Source organism: Solanum dulcamara, chromosome 3 (assembly GCF_947179165.1).
Source record: "Solanum dulcamara chromosome 3, daSolDulc1.2, whole genome shotgun sequence".
NCBI lineage: Eukaryota > Viridiplantae > Streptophyta > Magnoliopsida > Solanales > Solanaceae > Solanum > Solanum dulcamara.
The window spans coordinates 68,260,150-68,280,131 of record NC_077239.1 but is presented as its reverse complement, the minus strand read 5'-3'; the positions used below and the strand labels follow the sequence as shown (position 1 = coordinate 68,280,131).

Genomic DNA, 19,982 nt, shown 5'->3' with positions numbered 1-19,982 from the left:
CCAAAACCTCCCATATTAGTGTCTCTAGTATACCAGGCTCTATTATTCTTTAAGAGCTAATCTAAAATTATTGTAGCTTCTTGAAATGTTCTTACCATAAATGAACCACCACAAGACGCATCTATAACCGGCTTGGTCACAAAGTTACAAGACCTGTAAAATACCTTCTTCAAGTGCTCATCAGTCAAGTTGTGATTTGGATACTGTTTTAACTTTTGCCTGAATCTCTCCCAAGTCTCACGCACTGCTTCGGTAAGTAGCTGTTTGTAAGAACTAATCTCATCCTTAATTTATAGCTTCTTGGATAATGGGAAGAACCTCTCCATAAATGCTTCCCTCAACTCCATCTAGGTTGTGATAGATTCATGTGGGAGCTCATTCAACTATGTTAATACCTCCCTAGATAGAGACAATGGAAACAGGCGTAGTCGTATGACTGATTCGCTAACCCAGGGATTTTAAATGACTTGTTGGTGGAAATAAAGTTCATTATGTGTTGGTTGGCATCATCACTTGCTGTTCCACTAAATGTTCCTTTTATCTTCAAAATTTGCTGCATGGTACTAGTGATAGTGAACTTTAAACCTAGAGGTGGTGGTGGTAGGAATATAGCTCCAGTTGCTCTCGCGCCATATATATCAACATCATCATCAAATAGGGCAAAGTTCGCAGGTCTCTGATCTATGCCCCTCAGCACATCATTTAGTTCACCTTTCTTGCCAGCATCATCCCTGACTTGATTTTCAGCAAGCTCTCTCAGCCTATGCGCTTCACGCTCTTGCACATTCATTTTCTAAATTGACTTTTGCAATCCAGAATCATAAGAAAATAGTGGTTCACCTTTACTATGGTATTGGGCATGTAGTACCTGTTCCCTTCAAATACAAAAATAAGAAACAAAAAGTAAAATTAGGAAATAGAACTACAAATTGAATTAGCAACTAATAGAGTATTTCACAGTAGTATTCCCTGACAATGGTGCTATTTTTGATAACGTTTAATTATACTTCTAAAAAAAATATAGACAATCATTAGCAGTCTATTTACCCAACTAAGAGTCGGGGTCGATCCCATGGGGAATAGGTTGAAATAAGTCTATTAGGAAGCACTTTTCAGTTGTAGTTTCTACTTCCCCAAGACAAAAGGGCATAAAGTAAAATGGGGAGTTTTTTTTTATTGATTTAGTAACACTTAATGAAGCTTTAGCAAAGTAACTAATGATTAGGTTGTGAATAATAAAAGAATTTAGCTAGAATTGTGTTCCCCATGACATTTAACTCAACAAACTAATTGTGTTAGTGGTAACGTTTCAATGCATTGCATTTAAAATCTAGCAAGTTATGTAATATCTATATTTCCTCCTGGTCCTTCTTAGATGAATTTCATTCATCCTCTCCCAGTCTCAGTATGTATGCTTTACTAACCCTCTTTTTTGACCTTAGAGTACTATCCCCTCCCGAACTCAAGTAACTTAGATGAAGTTTTATTTCCCTAAATTACTGTTGTGATAATCTTTTCCTAATCACTATCTCCCTCCCGGGAAAGAAATGAATACGGGCATGTCCCAATGCTTTCACTCATTAAGAAAGACTTTTAGATGAAGAAAAATCACAATACATGCAAAATACTCAACGAAAATCACCCTACACATTTGCCTACATCGTTATGTTGCCATGCTTCCCACAACCCTAGTTGTGGGCTTAACTACTCATAATTATAAGTAAAGGAATAAGAATTTATGTAGAATTCACAAATCAATACCTATGCGAAAGAAGAAGCAAACCTTGAATCACACACATGAACCACGAATCAAGAATGAAAATTGAAATTATATTTCAAGAATCAATCTCAAGAAGTAGTAGAATGTGCTTCTCAATGTTGTTCACAATAATAACCAAAAATATAATAATACTGCATAACCTTAAAAACATAATAAATTTAGGTATTTATAGAAATACAAAACCTAATCCTAAATCCACTAGGAAAACTTAAGTCGGCACAGTTCACGCCCACAAACTGCGGACCGCACTGATTTCATGCTCCATAGATCTTCTTCGTGGTATTGACTTAGTTCCACCACATGGTGGCCTTCATATATTCACGGGAAAGCACAACACCTTATGGTACTGACTATGGCCCGTACTAGGGCCTGTAGTGCTATCCTTAGAAATATTCCCAAATCTTCCTTGGCCAGCCTTCATGAGCCATCATCATATTCAGTACTGGGTGCACCAATGACAACTCCGAAGGTAACCCCAACTCATATGCTACCTTTCCAATATGCTTCAAAATCTGATATAGGCTTACATATTAGGGATTAAGCTTTCCTTTTTACCAAAACACATTACACCTTTCATGGGTGAGATTTTCAAGTAAACCTGTTATGACCTCGACCCATTGTGACTGACACCCACACTAACCCTTCAGTGGGAGAACCATTATGACAGCTCAACAATTGACACAGGTAATAGATAAAACAAGATAAGGATGCAAAAGTAGTCTTAACTAGATAAATAAGCCTGAGTTTCCATAAACTCAGCAAAATTCAATCAATAATTTAAATATGTGAAAAAACATTCTTGGAACTGAAAGTCAATTATACCAAAACTTTAGAAAATTATCAAGTATAGAAAAGGGAATACAATCCAACCAAGTCATAAAACAAACAGAGTTTAAAATTAAGTCCTAAAAGAAGAAGTAGAGTAGGAAGAGTCCACGGTAGCTTGAAGGAATGGCTCACCCTTAGATTCTAGCAGCTAACAGTCTTCTAAGCAAGGTCTCTCTGCAACTGGCTGAATATATCATGTACTTAACAAAAATGGAGCAAGTGTAGTATCAGTAAACAAAATAAATAATGTAATGGTAGGATCACGCGGCTAGCCAGTAAGAGAGTCATGGATAAGTAAACCCAACATAGTAAACACATATATATAGAATAAACTTAACCATTTTCATCTCAAATAGTACTCAAATCACTAGTCTTAATATCTTGCAATTTCACATATGGGTCCTCTCATGGGATATGTAAACACTTATTTATATGTCAGAACATGACACCTAATCTAAGGTTTGTGTCGAAACGTGACATCCAATACAAAGTTTGTGTCAGAATGTGATACTCGATTCAAGTGTATGTTAGAACATGACACTCGATCTAATTATGTATCGGAATATGACATCCGATCCAAACATACAAAGCATCCACAATTACAATCAATAGTCAACATCATATCACCAAGACTAGATTCATCACTAGTTAGACCAATAAATGATCATTTCAAATAATGCATAGCATGTTTCTTTAGTGATATACACCTATGCATACAATGAAGTAATTAAGCAAGCACATGAAACACATATGAAAAATAAAACTATCACCTACCTTGAATTTGAGCTTCAACAACTCTAAAGTATAAGATATTTCCCTTTCATGGTTCGTTCAGCTAGTTTTTGGTATAAAAACAGTAAATTCATACAAAGGATCAATATAATGCTCAAATTTACTCAAAACCTTGATCTGAAACCCCATCTAGGTCTAATTTCTATCATTAGTTTCAGACCAAAATCCTCCCCCAATGATCACTCACACCATAGTTTATGGGTTCTAGAAATCAAATTATGAGTTTAGGGAGTTAAAATCTTACCTTTTGTGTGAGAATTCATGGAAGAATAATAAAAAGTGTCCTGGGTCGCCCCCAAACGTCTTAGGAACAGTTTCTATGTGGAAAACCATTTCTGGGGTTTTTACTCCGTATTAACAGCCACTGTCACTCCACAGCGGTACCACCTCGCTCTAGCGGGATTATTCCCAATCTGGTGGGATATGCAGAGATAGTGAGCTCATAAAGAGTCTTCAATTCTCCCATATCAAAACATACCCTCACCCCAAGACACCTTAAAATATACCTTTCATGCCAAGTCCTATTTCGAGAGTTTTACTCACTCAAATGCAATTTTATAAAGCCATAAAGGCTTTGTTTCATTTTGGCTATCAGCTAACTTAATCAAATTTTAGATTGGATCCCCCCACCTATCATAAGGTCACTATAGACCTTATCTAACACAGAATTCATCTAAATCTGGCCTAGGCTTAATTTTTTATAAAGTTACTACTCAAAATTTCTTGGCCTAAATAATTACTTTCCCATTGTCCTATTCATAACTACAGGGACATGTCATTAAAATAGATGTCAATTTATCCATCACTTGTCCTTGAGTGACCAACTAAGAAAAACAGGGCTGAAATAGGGATAGAATAGTACTTGATTTAATGAATAGCTGGGGATACTTATCTTGCATGTCCTTTTCAGTATCCCAAGTAGCTTTCTCTACTGGACGATGCTTCCATTGGACTTTCACATATTTAATTTCCTTGGTCCTCAGCTTTCTGACATCACGATCTAATATTGCAACTGTCTCCTCCTCGTACTAAAGATACTTGCCTAACAAAACTGAGTCTCATTTAATGATGTAATCCCCATCTCCATGGTACTTCTTAAGAACTGACACATGGAACACAAGATATACCTAGACAAGATAGGTGGTAAGGTCAATTTGTATACCACTGGCCCTACACAGTCAAGAATCTCAAAAGGGCTAATATAGCGAGGACTGAGCTTACACTTTTTATCAAATCTCATTGCCCCCTTAATGGGTGAAACTTTTAGAAGCACTTGTTCACCTACTTGAAAGGTCATATCCCTCACTTTACGGTCAGAATACTCTTTTTGACAACTCTAAGCTGCTAAAAGCTTGGCTTAGATACTCCTTTCCTTAGCTTAGATGCTCCACTTTTCCAACTTCAAACCATCCTATGAAGACCTACATCCCTTCTCATAAAGAGCTTCGAAGGGTGCCATCTCAATACTGGAGTGATAACTATTGTTGTAGGAGAACTCACACAAGGGAAAGAACTTGTCCCAATGTCCCCCATAGTCCATCACACATGCTTGCAGCATATCTTCTAGCACCTGGATATTCCTCTCTGATTGTCCATCTGTCTATGGATGGAAGGTCATGCTAAAACTGAGTTGAGTGTCCAGCTCTTCATGCAACTTTCCCCAAAATTTAGAGGTGAACTGCGTACCATAATATGAAATGATGGAAAGGAGCACCCCGTACAACCTTACTATCTCCTTCACATATATCTTTGTCAATTGTTGTACATTATAGTCCACTCTAACCAGAATGAAGTGTGCTGACTTTGTTAACCTGCCAACTACCACCCAAATGGAATCATACTTCCCCAAGGTCTTAGGAAGTCCCACCACGAAATCCATGGCTATTCTTTCCCATTTTCATTCAGGAAAGGGCATTCTTTGAAGTAAACCTGTAGGTCTTTGGTGCTCACATTTCACTTGTTGACAATTTTAGCACTTAGCTACATATTCAGATATGTCCTTCTTCATACCCAGACACCAATATAGACACTTCAAGTTTTGATATATCTTGGTTAGTCTAGGGTGAATAGAGTACCGCAAACCATGAGATTCAGACAAAACTTTCTGAATTATGCCATCTACCCAGAGAACACAAATCTTCCCCCTAAAGTTGAGCACCCTACTTGCATCAAGGACTGAATCTTGGACCTTGCCCATCAAAACTTTTTCTCTAAGCTCATTCAAGTTTACATCTTCAAACTGTTTGGCCTTAATTTCTTCTATAAAAGTGGGTCTTAGATCAACACTGGTCATTACCCTACCCTTCTCTAAGATGCCTAGTCTAATATAGATAATATCTCCAGATTTTAAAAGAAAACACTATCGCTGCCAACTTCAATTCATGAGTCGGGTAGGTTTTCTTACTCACCTTCAACTTCTATGAATAATAGGCTATAACATTCTTATTCAACATTAACACAACACCCAAACTTGAATGCGAAGCATCACAATAAACAACAAAGTCATTACCTTCAATCGGTAGGGTTAACATAGGTGTTGTGGTTAGAAGAGTCTTAAGCTTTCGGAAGCTCTCTTCATATTTGTCAGTCCACTTGAATGGTACCTCCTTTTGAGTCAATCTTGTTAAATAAGTAGCGATAGAAGCAAAGTTCTTCACAAACCAGTGATAAACTGGTCAGTCCCATAAAACTCCTAACTTCAGTCACAAAACTAGGTCGAGTCCAGCTTTTAACTGCTTCAATATTTTGTGGATCTACCATTACCCTTTCTTTTGAAATAATATGGCCTAAAAAAGCAGCTGAAGAAAACCAAAATTCACACTTATAGAGTTATGCATACAACTTTTGCTTTCCTAGAACACTTAGAACAATATGGAGATGGTCTGCATGTTCCTGTTTACTCTTCAAATACACTAAGATATCATCTATAAACATAATAACAAAATAATATTCAAATGGTTTGAAAACCCCATCCATCAAACTTATGAAGGCTGCAGGTGCATTGATCAGCCTTAAAGACATCACCAAAAATTTATAGTGCCCGCACCTAGTTCTAAAAGTTGTTCTGGGAACATTCTCAGGCTTAATCTTCAATTGATGATACCCAGACCTCAGATCAATCTTTGAAAAGACTGATGCACCTTAAAACTGATCAAAAAGGTCATCAATAAGTGGCAAGGATACTTGTTCTGGATGGTGACCTTATTCAATTGCCGGTAATAAATGAATATTCTCTTGCTGTTATTTTTTTCTTAACAAACAGTACTGGAGAAGCCCACAGAGAAGCACTAGGATGGATAAACCCCTTATCAAAGAGTTCTTAGATTTGAGCCTTGAGATCTCTCAACTTTGTTGGATCTATGCGATAAGGAAGAATAGAAATTGGGTGAGTGCCTGGCTCTAAATCAATGCAGAAATCTATATCTCTAACAGGCTTCATAGTAGGAAAGCTTGCAAGAAACACTTTTAGAAACTCATGCACTACTAGAATTGACTTAATAGAGGGAGACTCAACATCAATATTCCAATTATGGGCCAGATAGGCCAAACAACCCTGATCCACTATTTTTCTAGCCTAGAGAAAGGATATGACCTTAGCTGACTTAGACTTGTATTCCCCTTCCCACTATAACCTTTCCTTCCCCGAGATTTCTAGAGCCACAGTTTTGGCATTACAGTTAAGTACAACAAAATAGTGAGACAGTCAGGTCATGCCTAAGATTACATCAAAATTGATCATGTCTAAAATTACCAAGTCTGGAATCCCATAAAAATCACAGAACAAGCATGATAAACATGGGTGACTATGACCGATTCTCCAATTTGGGTAGAAACATTGATGGGGCATCAAGTATATCACAAAGTGCATCAAAACCCAAGGTATATTTCACTGACATATAAGTAGACCCAGGTTAAATAAAATAGTAGTTATCCGATCACAAAAAAGAATAGTATTTGTGATTACTGCATCATACGCCTCAACCTAGGTCTTGCTAGAAAAGGCATAAAACTGAGTCCTATTATCTTGAAGGGCTACCTTTCTACCTGGTTGCGCTTCTCCTCGACCTGCACTACTATTACCTCGGCCTTTATGGCCTATTTGGCTTCCTTCTCACCTATCTTGTGAACGTCCTCTATCATTTTCTCCACTTCTGTGGGTACTACTGCTCTGTCCTGCAAAGGTGCTAAAGCTATCCCACAGGGGTAAGGACACTCCCTTCTTATATTCCCCATCTTTCCAAAATTATAATAGTCATACTCAAAGGACGGCCTGCTACCTAGAAAAGATGCTCCTTGACCTTTATGGGCTGGATGCTGAAGTAGAGTACCTAAAAAACTACCATTAAAAGTGGGCAAAGCTGACTAAATTTGTCAGGCTATAATTACCAGCCTGTTTGACCCTATAGAACATGATCCCTAGAAATTACATATGCTCTTGGGATTCTTAGCTAAAGTCTTGGCCTGCCCATCTCACCTCATACCCTCTAACTTCTTTACAAAATCAGTGACTTTATTGAAACTCTTGCCTGACAAAGTCATGTGAACCAAAAACACCTGTAATTCGAGGTTCGACCCCTTTACAAACAACCAGATTCTTTCTTCATTTGAAGTTACTAGCTGAGTAGCATACCTGGACAGTGCATGGAATTTGGCCTTATAAGCAGCCACCGACAACCTCCCAGCTCCAACGCCATAAACTCATCCTTCTTATGGTCCCTCAAGGTACATGGTACATATTTTTTTAGAAACGAGGCATAAAACTGGACCCAAGTGAGTAGAGAAAACACTGGCGAGAGATACTTTACGTAAGCCCTCCACTATTGCTTGGCCTCACCCTATATCTAGCAAGTCACAAATTCTACCCTATGTTGATGTACTATGCCCAGTTTGTAGAACTTTTTGTAGTAGTCATGGATTAACTCATAGGCATCCTTATTCTTAGAACGATGGAAGACTGGAGATTTAAGTTTCAGGAACTTGGTGAGCATGTCATGTTCAGTGCCGGTCATAACTAGGCCTATGAGGAGTCTGAAGAAGGCATCAGTGCCTACCACTTCCTCTACCAAGGGAGCTACAACAGCAAATGGATGAGCAACAAAGGCTAGTACTATAGGCATAATGGGAATGGCTTCAGTGCTAGCCAATCCATTTACAAAAGCCATGATCTACTGAGCAAATATGGGGTTCAAAGGGGGAAGACCCACAGTCGCAGTTTGGTTTACTTCCACCTTCTTATTAGTCTCTTCCTCCTCAACCTCATTGTTCTTTTCTAACTCATCTTAGGTGTAGAAGGGGCCTCCTTTATGGGTAATTCCTCGATTGGAGATCAAGCTTGGCACCCGATCTAATTATGTGTTAGATTGTGACACTCGATCCAAATATATAAAGCAGCCATAATTATAATCAATAGTCAACATTATATCACCAAGAACATATTCACCATAAGTCATTCCAGTAAGTTATCATTTCATACAATTCATAGCATGCTTCTCTAATCATATACATATATATACATAATGAAGTAATTTAGCAAGTACATGAAACACATATGGGAAACAAAATGATCACCTACCTCGAATTTAAGCTTCAACTAATCTAAGTGCAAGAGATTTCCTTTTCCAGGTTCGTTTAGCTTGTTCTTGGTCTAAAGACGATAAATACATACAAATGATCTACTTTAATCGAATTATAGTATAATTCCCTCTCAGACTAAACCTTGATCGTAAACCTATCTAGGGCTAATTTTCACGATTAGTTTCAGGCCAAAACCCTCCCTTAATGATCATCCACCATAGTTTATGCATTCTAGAAATCAAATTACGAGCTTAGGGAGTAGTAATCTTACCTTTGGCACAAGAATTCGTGGAAGAATGGTCAAAAGAGACCTGGATTACCTCCTAACATCGTAAGAATAGTTTCTATGCAGAAAACTATTTTTGCGGCTTTTACCCCATACTATTTTGCGACTGTCCTACCACAGCAGGACCATCCTACTCTAGTGGGATTATTTCCATTCTAGCAGGATATGCGGGTACAATGAGCTTGTGAAAAGTCCCCAAGTCTCCCATATCACAACATACCCTCATTTCAAGATACCTTAAAATATACATTTCATAACAAGACAAATTTTGGAAGTTTTACTCACCTAAATGTGATTTTTTGAAGCTGTAAATACTCTGTATCGTCTTGGCTATCAGTTAACTTAATTAGATTGTTGATTTAATCCCCCACCTATCAAAATATCACTCTAGACCTCACCTGATTCAAAATTTTTCTAAGCCTGGCCTAGGCTCAATTTTTTTGAAGTTACTACTTGAAGTTTCCTAGCCCAAATTCCTTCTCCATTGGCCTATTCATAACAATGGGAACATGCTATTACAAACCCCAATCATCATCCTCAAATTCAATCTCTCTTCTCCTTACATCTGAATAGGACCTTTTTGGCTTTGGGCAGTTTTCAATCTTTCCCTAGTGAGTTTAACTTTCTCCATAGCCTCAAAAACCAATTTGGGTCCTATCAAAGCAACTTCACCAACTTCAAACCAACCAATAGAAGATCTACACCTTCTACCATATAAAGCCTCAAATAGAGCTATTTGGATACTCTAATGATAACGGTTGTTATAGGAAAACTCGATCAATGGCAATTGATCATTCCAATTACTTTTAAAGTCAATTACACAATCTCTCAACATGTCCTCCAAAGTCTTAATAGTATGCTCGGCTTGACCATCGATTTGAGGATGAAAAGTTATGCTAAGCCTAATTTGAGTACCCAGACCCTTCTGAAATAACTTCTAAAATTAGAATGTAAATTGAGTACCTCAGTCCGAAATGGTAGATAATGAAACACCATGAATCTTAGTCAACTCTTGGATATAAAACTTGGAATAATATTCAGCTGAATAGAAAGTCTTAACAAGGAAAAATGCACTGACTTAGTCATTCAGTCAACTACAACCCAAACCGAATCATGTCATCTAAGAGTTCAAGGCAAACTTGCAATGAAGTCCATATTCAAGTCTTCCCACTTCCAAATAGGAATATCAATGTCTTGAGCTAAACCTTCCGGGTTTTTATGCTCGACCTTCACTTATTGAGAGTTACGAAACTTAGCCACAAACTCTGCAATACCTTTTTTATGCTACTCCATCAATACACTTTCCTCAAATTACATCTTTGAGGACCCCGAATGAATAGAATACCATGAAGTATGAGCTTTAGAAAATATCATCTTCCTCAAACCATCAATATTTGGAACACATTGTCGATTTTTATATCTAAGCACACCATCTCCCTCTTGGGAGAAAGCCTCAATGGCATTTTTAGCAACCTTTTTATTTAACTCAATCAAAATTGGATCATTATCTTGATGTGCCTTAACATCCTCTACAAGAAATGATTCAGAATCATTTTGAACAATAACACCACTATCTAAATCAACCAAGTGAACACCCAAATGAGCTAGTCTATGGACGTCACGAACTAACTCCTTCTTTTCATCCTCAACATGGGAAACACTATTCATTGACAATCTACTAAGAGCATCAAAAACCACATTAGCCTTATTCGGATGGTACAACACACTCATATCATAATCCTTCAACAACTCAAACTATCTTCTTTATCGAAGGTTCAAGTCCTTTTATTTAAACTCATATTGAAAACTCTTATGGTCGGTGAACATATCCACATGGACACTATAGAGATAGTGTCTCCAACTCATTAAAGCAAACACAACCGCCGCTAACTCCATATCATGAGTCAGATAGTTATTCTCATGCACCTTAAATTGCCTAGAAGCATAGGCTACATTTTATCATTTTGCATCAAAACATAACCAAGACCAACCCTTGATATATTACAATACACAATAAAACCATCGGACCCTTCTAGTAAAGTCAACACCGGAGTGGAAGTAAATCAACTTGGAAACTCTTCTCACATGCTCCGACCATTGGAACTTTATTTTTTTTAGATCAAAGTAGTCAAAGGTGAAGCAATTGATGAAAACCCTTTTATAAATCTTTTATAGTAACTGGCTAAACCCAAGAAACTCCAAATATCCAAAGAAGATAGAGGTCTAGGCCAATTATTAACACTCTCGATCTTCCCAAGATCAACCATAATACCTTCACCAAAAATAATATGGCCAAGGAAAGCAATCGACCTCAACCAAAACTCACACTTGCTAAACTTAGCGAATAATTGAGGATCCTTAAGCATTTGCAAGAAGATACTCAAATGATCGGCATGTTTCTCCTCACTCCCAGAATAGACCAAAATATCATCAATGAACATAATATCAAACATATCTAATTATTATTTGAACACCCTGTTCATCAAATCCATAAAAGTTGCATGAGTATTCATTAGTCCAAAAAATATAACTAAAAATTCAAAATGACCATACCAAGTTCTAAAAGTTATCTTCAGAATATCACAATCCCCTAATAAAAGTTAATGATAGCCCGACTGAAGAGCAATCTTTCAGAAATAAGCTGATCCTTGAAGTTGATCAAACAAGTCATTGATCCTTGATATGGGACACCTATCCTTAATTGTAACCTTATTAAATTATCGATAATCAATATACATATGCAGAGAACCATCCTCTTTCACACAAAGAGAACCAGAGCACCCCACAGAGCGATACTTGGTCTAATAAAACCTTTATCTAACAAATCTTATAACTCCTTAAGTTTTGTTGGATCCATTCAATAAGGAGGGATAGTGATAGGCTGGGTATTAAGAAGGAGATCTATGCCAAAGTCAATTTCCCTTTCGAGAGATATACCGAGTATTTCATCGTGTAACACTTCTGAAAAATCATTAACAATGAGGACTGACTCAAGAGTAGGGGATTCAGAATATATCCCTAACCTAAACTATATGATAGATGCGGCCCTTAGAAATTATTTTCCTAGCTTTAAGGCACGAGATGAATTGACCTTTGAACACGGAATTACTATCCTTCCATTCTAGGACTGACTCATTAGGAAATAGAAACTTAACCACTCAGGCTCTATAATAAATAGAAGTATAACATGCATAAGCTAATTAATAACAAGGATAACATTAAAATCAGTCATATTAAGCTTTACGAGATCACAAAAAGTAACTTTATGAAAAATTTAGACAGTATAATTTCTATACACCCACTTAGCTAAACCTTAAAACCAACACCAAAAAAGGCTCTAACAAGATCTCAGGACTGACATCAAGTTTCATAGTAAGATATGGTGTAACAAAAGAAAGATTCACTTCGAGGCATAAACATAAAAGTAAAGACCCGTAACATACCAGTAACCACATCGGGAGAATCCTCAAAATCTTATTGAGTATATAAGGCATAGAATCTTTGTTGGCGCTAATCACTACCAGAACCTGAAATAGTACCATGCTGAGCTGGTAGACCTGCAATAATCTATGTCTGAGTCTCGAGTCAACCACCTCCACCTCTAGTAGCGCTCGAAGGACAATTCTTCACTTGGTGACCCATCTTTCCACAACTAAAGCAAGCACCCAATCTTGCCAAATACTCTCTTTGATGCCTCTTCCCACAGTTCTTGCATGAGGGGATATTCTGACCACTAAGAGCTCCTCTTTGAAACTTAGGGTTAGACACCCTATCCTTATCAAACTTTGGAGAAGGAGTGCTTGAAGAATTTTGATCAAAGAACCTTTGGTTAAATTGTTGACGACTAACATTTTTGGATTTAGCATGTGAAAAGTCACCACTATTGGTCCTTGCCCTCTTTGCTCTCTGGCCTTCTCCCTAAGCTTATCTTTCTCGATTTACTCATATGAGTCATCAGTCTCAAGATATTTATCTCTTTAATCAACGTCGTAGTTTTACAGTCTTTGGACACCAAGTCCAAAATAGCCAAAATAAATTTGCTCATACGAGCTCTAGAATCAACAACCATGAACGGAGCATACTTTGACAATTGCGTGAACTTGAGGGCATACTCCCTCTCACTCATACTTCCTGATTCAAGTTTATAAACTCTTGGATATTATCTTCCCTCAACTCTAAAGGAAGGAAATATTCAAGAAAAACATCTTTAAACTCTCCCCAAGTAACGGAATCTGTACCTTTAGCTCTTTCGCTCTTCTAATGATCAAACCAAATTTGTGCAAATCCTTTGAGTTGATAGGCGTCCAAGTACACCTTCTCTACTAGTGACAGTCCTATGATCAATAATCTTATCGATCCCCTCAATGAACTCTTGAGGATCCTCGTCTAACTTCAAGCTATGAAACTTCCGAGCATTTATCCTTGTGAAACCACAGACCCTTGTCACCATCATACCCATATTTGGATTTAGGGAACAAAAACCTCTTGATTTACTTAAGCCGCCATGGCTTGAGGAAGCACTTGAAAAGCCGCTCAAAATTTGGCATGAGATATTTTTTCGACCAAAGGATCATTTGGAGCTTGTTTCTTCTTTTCGACATTTCTTTAGAGCTTTTCGTGGAGGCATGATTATGTAATCACAAAGAGAAAACTTTAGAAGGGAATACCTTTGAGTTCAACTCTATCGCAAGACTTAAGAATGATGAAAAGAAGTGGAATTTCCTAAAACGCCTTATATACTCTCATTCATAGATGTGGCATGCTTCAAACCCATAAATATGACTTTACTTGATATGGCATGTTAGAATCCCTAGGACACCTTAAAACTTTGTGCTCTGATATCAAGTTTGTCACGACCCAAGCTACGCCCTAGATGTGATGCAGTGATTAAGATCCCGAGAGATGCCAACCAAGCCTCTTAGCATATCATACATGAGCATACATAAGATAAGTAAGAATACATCAACAAGTTATAATGAATGTAGATATAAGTCTCAATATGAAAATCTCAATATAAGAGAAATCAAGATAAATCTTAGAATAAATAAGACAACATAGACATAACAATATAACATACCTCTACTAGACTAGACGGGGCATTAGGACAAGTCCTAGCTCACCCTAAGCATAAGGAAGTAAATTTAAAGAGGAACATAAAGGAAATCATAAATGTTGTATCCTCGAAGAATGAGGATTCACCAACAAGCAGATAGCAATTCCAAAATCTAGCAACAAGCGAGATAATGGCCCAGCGCCCTACGCCCAACACCGCCCATGCTTGCATCGCCTTCGGCACACGCTGCCTACCATAATCGGGGAGACGGTGTTTCACGGGCGTATCGAGAGCCTGGGCTTGAGCTGCCCCCCCCCCCCCCCAATCCATGCTGGTCCACGCCCCCCGCGTTGGCCACCGGCGCTCAACCGTACTCGGCTTATCCCCGCGCCAGGCTATTAAACAGAAAAGATAACTCTTCTTGAGCCTCCCGCCGATATCTTCGGACTTCGCTTTGGCCGCCCCCCCAATCCACGCTGGTCTACGCTCAGAGTCGATTGGCAGACCCGTAGCGATATTGATGTGTAAATCATTCGTCTGACTTGGGTATAGGGGCGAAAGACTAATCAAAAGCCAGTGGCGCGAAGCTACCATGTGCTGGATTATGAATAAACGCCTCTAAGTCAGAATCCGAGCTAGAAACGACGCGAATCTGAGTGACAAATGGCTGAATCTCAGTGGATCGTGGCAGCAAGGCCACTCTGCCACTTACAATACCCCATTGCGTATTTAAGTCGCCTCTAAGAAGCTGGCCACGAAGGGATACCTCCACATAGCTAGTTAGCAGGTTGAGGTATACATAGAATGATTGTCAGACCCTACATTATGATACAATATAGGTAAAAAGTATACGTTACTACATGGAATGCACTAAGTATCTAAGAAATATGCAAAACGTGACTAGGACAATATGATAAGTATGAACATGAGATGCATGACCAACATTCTTTAAAACATGAGAGTAAATTATAAAACCATATGATATGGTCAAAGCATCATTTAAAAGACATAAGGAAGACTTGTAGTAAAACATAACATACATTGTGGGATATTAACCTTAACCGATATTTAATACCATGTGAGCTATAACATAGAATATGATGTAACTCCCACACCAAAACGGGAGAGGCTACTTGCTAAGGTAGACTCCAGATAAACATGAACATGATCTATATGTAGATCTACTAGCTAGGCCATTAAGGCACCTACAAGGGCATATATTGACTCCCTTACTAAGTCTCAACAATAAAGTTCTCTTGGTGCTAAGTTAATCCAAATAGAATACGTAAATCATAGTCATTAGGAAAGACAATAATCAACCAATCCAGATCATAAGAATAGCTCCTTGAAAGTTATGATCATAGCATAAACATATAGCTACTTACCTTTTTAAACATCTACATCATGATTTCTTTCATATTGTGAGAAAACCTTTCACAATTTATGGTTACTTTCTTAAAAACATACTTGAATCATAATTCATAACTTATATGAAAACATGCATAGTTTTTCTTCAAATTCATAATCAAAATTCATAGTTCATAATTAAAATTCATAGAAAAATGAATGGGTCCTTATAAAATTCATTGAAAACATGTAATTGAGATTGAATCATGCATGAGTAGATCATTGAAATTGAGTAAATGCATAACTAAATTGATCCAATGCAAAAGCATCTGAAGTAGGTTTAGGAGAATTTCATAAAAGAGATAATTGAGAAAACCTTTAGGACTCCATGGATAGAAGAAGATCAATGGATGAATTCCCACATACCTTGATTAATCAAATCCTTAAATTCAATTGGAATTGAGAGAATTGAACTTAAAGATCCTTGGAATCTTTAGCTTAGAGAAAAAGATAGCTTGGGAGAGAAATCTAGAGACAGAATTTTTTGTATTGAGTATTTGAGATGGAATAAGGTAACAATTGAGGGTTTGGGTAGTCATAGGATCAGATAAATCCCAACAACCACATAAATTTAATATTAAGAAGATGTGAAATACCCAAAATGACCCTAGGAATTAACTGTCGAAAACCCCTTCGTAGACCCCTACAAGATCCATTTAGGGAACCATGGACCATATAGGAGCCTGTGGAAGGAGAAGGATTTGGGCTTCCTCAGGAATGACCAATACAAAGCCCACCATAGGTCGTGGTGGTCACCACAAGCCATTTAGGGGCTCATGGAGGTCACTCCTAATACTTCTCCTTAAACTTCCCTTAAAGGTTGATCTCCACAAGACATGGAGCTCTAAACAGCCTGTTAATGGCCACATGGAGATCATCCCTACAACTTTTCCTCTGAATTTTTTTCTAACACATCCATTCGAACTTTTCAATTTTTGGGGTCTTACACTCAATCATAAATCAATAATCAACATTAGTCCTCTCACAGAATCCATACCCAAATTATTTTTCCTCGCATAGTACCCATTTCAATAGTTAGTGTATCGGTGTGGTACCCATTTTAAATGTACCGGCCTGGTACCCAATTCAATTATACCAGTGTGGTACCTGATCTAAATATACCAATGTGGTAACCGATCCAACATGCATTAATACATCACAATCACAACCCTAATCCCCTATGGGTGATACCTACACTAAACTTTATGTGGGAGAACCAAACTATAACCAACACCAACCAATTAACCCATATGTATAAACACATCAAGTGGATTATGAAATAAAGAGTTTAAAATAACAAAAAGGATCAAGTTCCCATAACTTAATCGCTATATAAAATCATTTCTCTAGAATCTGAAAGTCATAGTATCAAAACTCTAACAAATTCTAGAATATGCAGATGCAATCTCAAAAGAATAAACATAAAACTAAAGTCTAAGATTGTCTGAGTCCGGAAAGAAAGACTAAGAACTAAGAGGAATCCATGATAACCTGGAAGGAATAACTCGCCCTTGGATTTGAATGCCAAGCGTCCTTTAATGGTGGTCTTAGATAAGTCATTAAAATATACCTTGTACTCAACAAAAAAGAGCAAGTGAAGATTCAGTACACAACTATAGTGTACTTGTAGGATCACACGGCCAGTTCAAAACATGAATGTAAACAAGTTACTTCACCATAGTAAAACAAGTCAACACATAAACCTATAGTCACAATATAATACCAATTTCCAATCACAATATCCTAAATCAACCAATACATAATACATGTCCCACATGATCATAAAATGCACATACCCAGTCCTCTTATGGAATTCACATAAAAATTATTAGTGTTACCATCATAGTACTCGAGTCAACCATTAATGAATCATATCAAGCGTGGTATCGGAGCCAACCATCAATGAATCATACAAGGTGTAGTACCCGAGCCAACCTAGAGATAACATGTACCAGTGTTGAGCCTTTCAACAATATGCACAATCACAATCACAATGAACAATCAAACTTGAAACCAAAAGTAAATAAATAAGTTCATTTCATGAGATTATCAACATGGTGCCATTTCAATTTAGCCTTTTAGTTTCCAACACATGTATTGCACAAGTAATACTACAAAGCAGTAGACATGCATACATACACAACTTGAAAACATACAAACCATCACCTACCTTGAATCAAGCCTTTAAAACTATATGCAACCTAAGCTTTCTCCTTGTTATGAATCCTAGCTTGTTCATGGTCTATAAAATATTTAAATACACTAATCAATCAATAGTGGCCTAACAATACCCAGATTATACTCAAATCCTAATTCCAGGCTAATTCATGATAATTCCATCCAAACTAGGGCTTCCCACCATCAATTTTAAGTTAAAATCCTTTTCCAAGGTTACCCTCATGAATTCTAAAGTTAATAATTGAATATATAAGTTGAGAATGTAATGAACTTATCTTAATTGATGAAGACGATGAAAAACTAGTGAAAAAAGTCCAAAGTCGTCCTTGCATTACCCAAAATGAGATAGCCAACTAATGATTGTTTTGAAAATTCTCTATGCTAAAACTTGACTTACCCTGCTATATCGGTCCGACTAGCTATAGCGCATTAATTTCTTGCTATAGCGCTTGATTACCCTGATGTAGCACCTGCAAAAGCATCTCACTATATCGATATGGCACCACTATAGCGGCTTGCACGAATACGACAGTTCAAAAACTCCCCTAAGGGATCCTATTTTACAATATATCTTCAATGATAGACATTCCAAACCAACCCTTTCACGCCAAGTTCGATTTTAGGAGTTTTACTCACCTGAATTCAATTTTGAAAATCGCTATGGACTGCTTAATTGTTATGCCCCGCACTGTTGGTACATGGGAACACCTATCTAGCTTCTCTAAAGCTATCATGTGATCCACATTATCTATAACATTACTAAATAACTCTAAGGAAGGGAGGATGTGGTGCCCCATAATAGTAAAGGTTGGAAATAGAGTTGTGAGAATCCGGAAGGAGTTGGAGGTCGAGTAATGAGTCGTAGGACTCAATTTACTTACATAAGCTACCAACTTAGAGTCTTGCATAACTAAGCTGCTTAAGCACATGTCGATCTTACGTAGCAAGAATTACATAGGTTCTTAAAGTTAGATGAGATTACGAACCCATAGAAGAGGCAGAAGTAGGTGATGCACCTACTCGGAAATAAGTAGGTGATGCACCTACTTGCACTAAGTAGGTGATGCACCTACTTGGACCATGTAGGTGATGCACCTACTTGGACCATGTAGGTGATGCACCTACTTGGACCAAGTAGGTGACACACCTACTTGGTGTGGACCCCACGTGACATGTGGCAGCATATGGATGGCTGCATGGCATGAGGTGGCACCTTAGGGGGCTGCCACATGTCACATCCTAAAGAGGTGTATATGTGTATGTTATGCTGAAGTAAATTTTATTTTCAATAATATTTCTTAGCTAAATTGAGATCAAAAATATGAGAGAAAATAAAGAGTGGCTACGGGTTGCTCCAATTCAAGGTAAGGCTCTGAATTTTACTCTGTGAATTAATTATTTAAGTTATTACACAGCTACTTGATGGTGTTTAATAGCGTAAAATTACTATTTGGGGCATCGAAGAAGGGATGCGAACAGCCCATCAATTTTCAGCATGTTAAGAGAACATCTGAGGCAAGTTTTAGCGAGTTTTAGCAAGGTATGGCTTGGTTATCTTCTCCCATATTTTGTCAAGGGTTTGGACATGTTATGAAAATATAAATACGGATTGGAAACATGAAAATATACATGGTATGACTAAAGAACATTACAGGTCATGTAGGAGCTGGTTTGACGCGATTTTAACGGTTAAAGTTTGGCTAGAGTCGTTATTATTATGGTGTTGTGTTGGGAATTATTTTGTAGTGTTGAAGGGATGTAACATGAATAAAAATGACTTTATATGCTGCTGGTTGAAGCCATAGGACACTCCGGTTCGTGTGGTTATAGGTTTTACAAAATAGAGATTAAAAACCCTATTTTGGTATCGTGGTTCTAAGTGAGTTGTTTGGAGTTTGTGTTGTGTAATATTGAAGTGATTTACTTGTATATATGCTTTTGATTGTTGTTGTTGTTTGTATACTAAGGTTTGGGGGTTAAATTGAAAGTTTGGATAGCGCAAGTTATAGAGGAGATGCTGCTTGATTTCCGTTAACTCCTTAACTAACTAATAGACTAGTCGAGAAAGGCGAATAAGGAATTGA

At 37.5% G+C, this 19,982-nt stretch overlaps 1 protein-coding gene across 1 annotated transcript; it reads right to left on the bottom strand.

Annotated features, from left to right (window-relative positions):
• Window positions 1-12,845: 12,845 nt before the first annotated feature.
• LOC129883624 (uncharacterized) lies at window positions 12,846-13,719 on the bottom strand. The gene is made up of 2 exons (XM_055958247.1): window positions 13,531-13,719; window positions 12,846-13,178 (listed from the first exon to the last, which is right to left on the bottom strand). Exons 1-2 carry the CDS (start codon window positions 13,717-13,719, stop codon window positions 12,846-12,848), a joined length of 522 nt encoding a protein of 173 aa, XP_055814222.1.
• Between the last annotated feature and the right edge of the window lie 6,263 nt (window positions 13,720-19,982).

Bases quoted from the DNA above. Each gene is read 5' to 3' on its own strand.
- LOC129883624 (XM_055958247.1), bottom strand. From the start codon at position 13,719: ATGGGTATGATGGTGACAAGGGTCTGTGGTTTCACAAGGATAAATGCT. The intron at 13,179-13,530 runs GTTTGATCATTA...AGATAAGCTTAG, and splicing joins AAAGGATTTGCACAAATTTG to GGAGAAGGCCAGAGAGCAAA.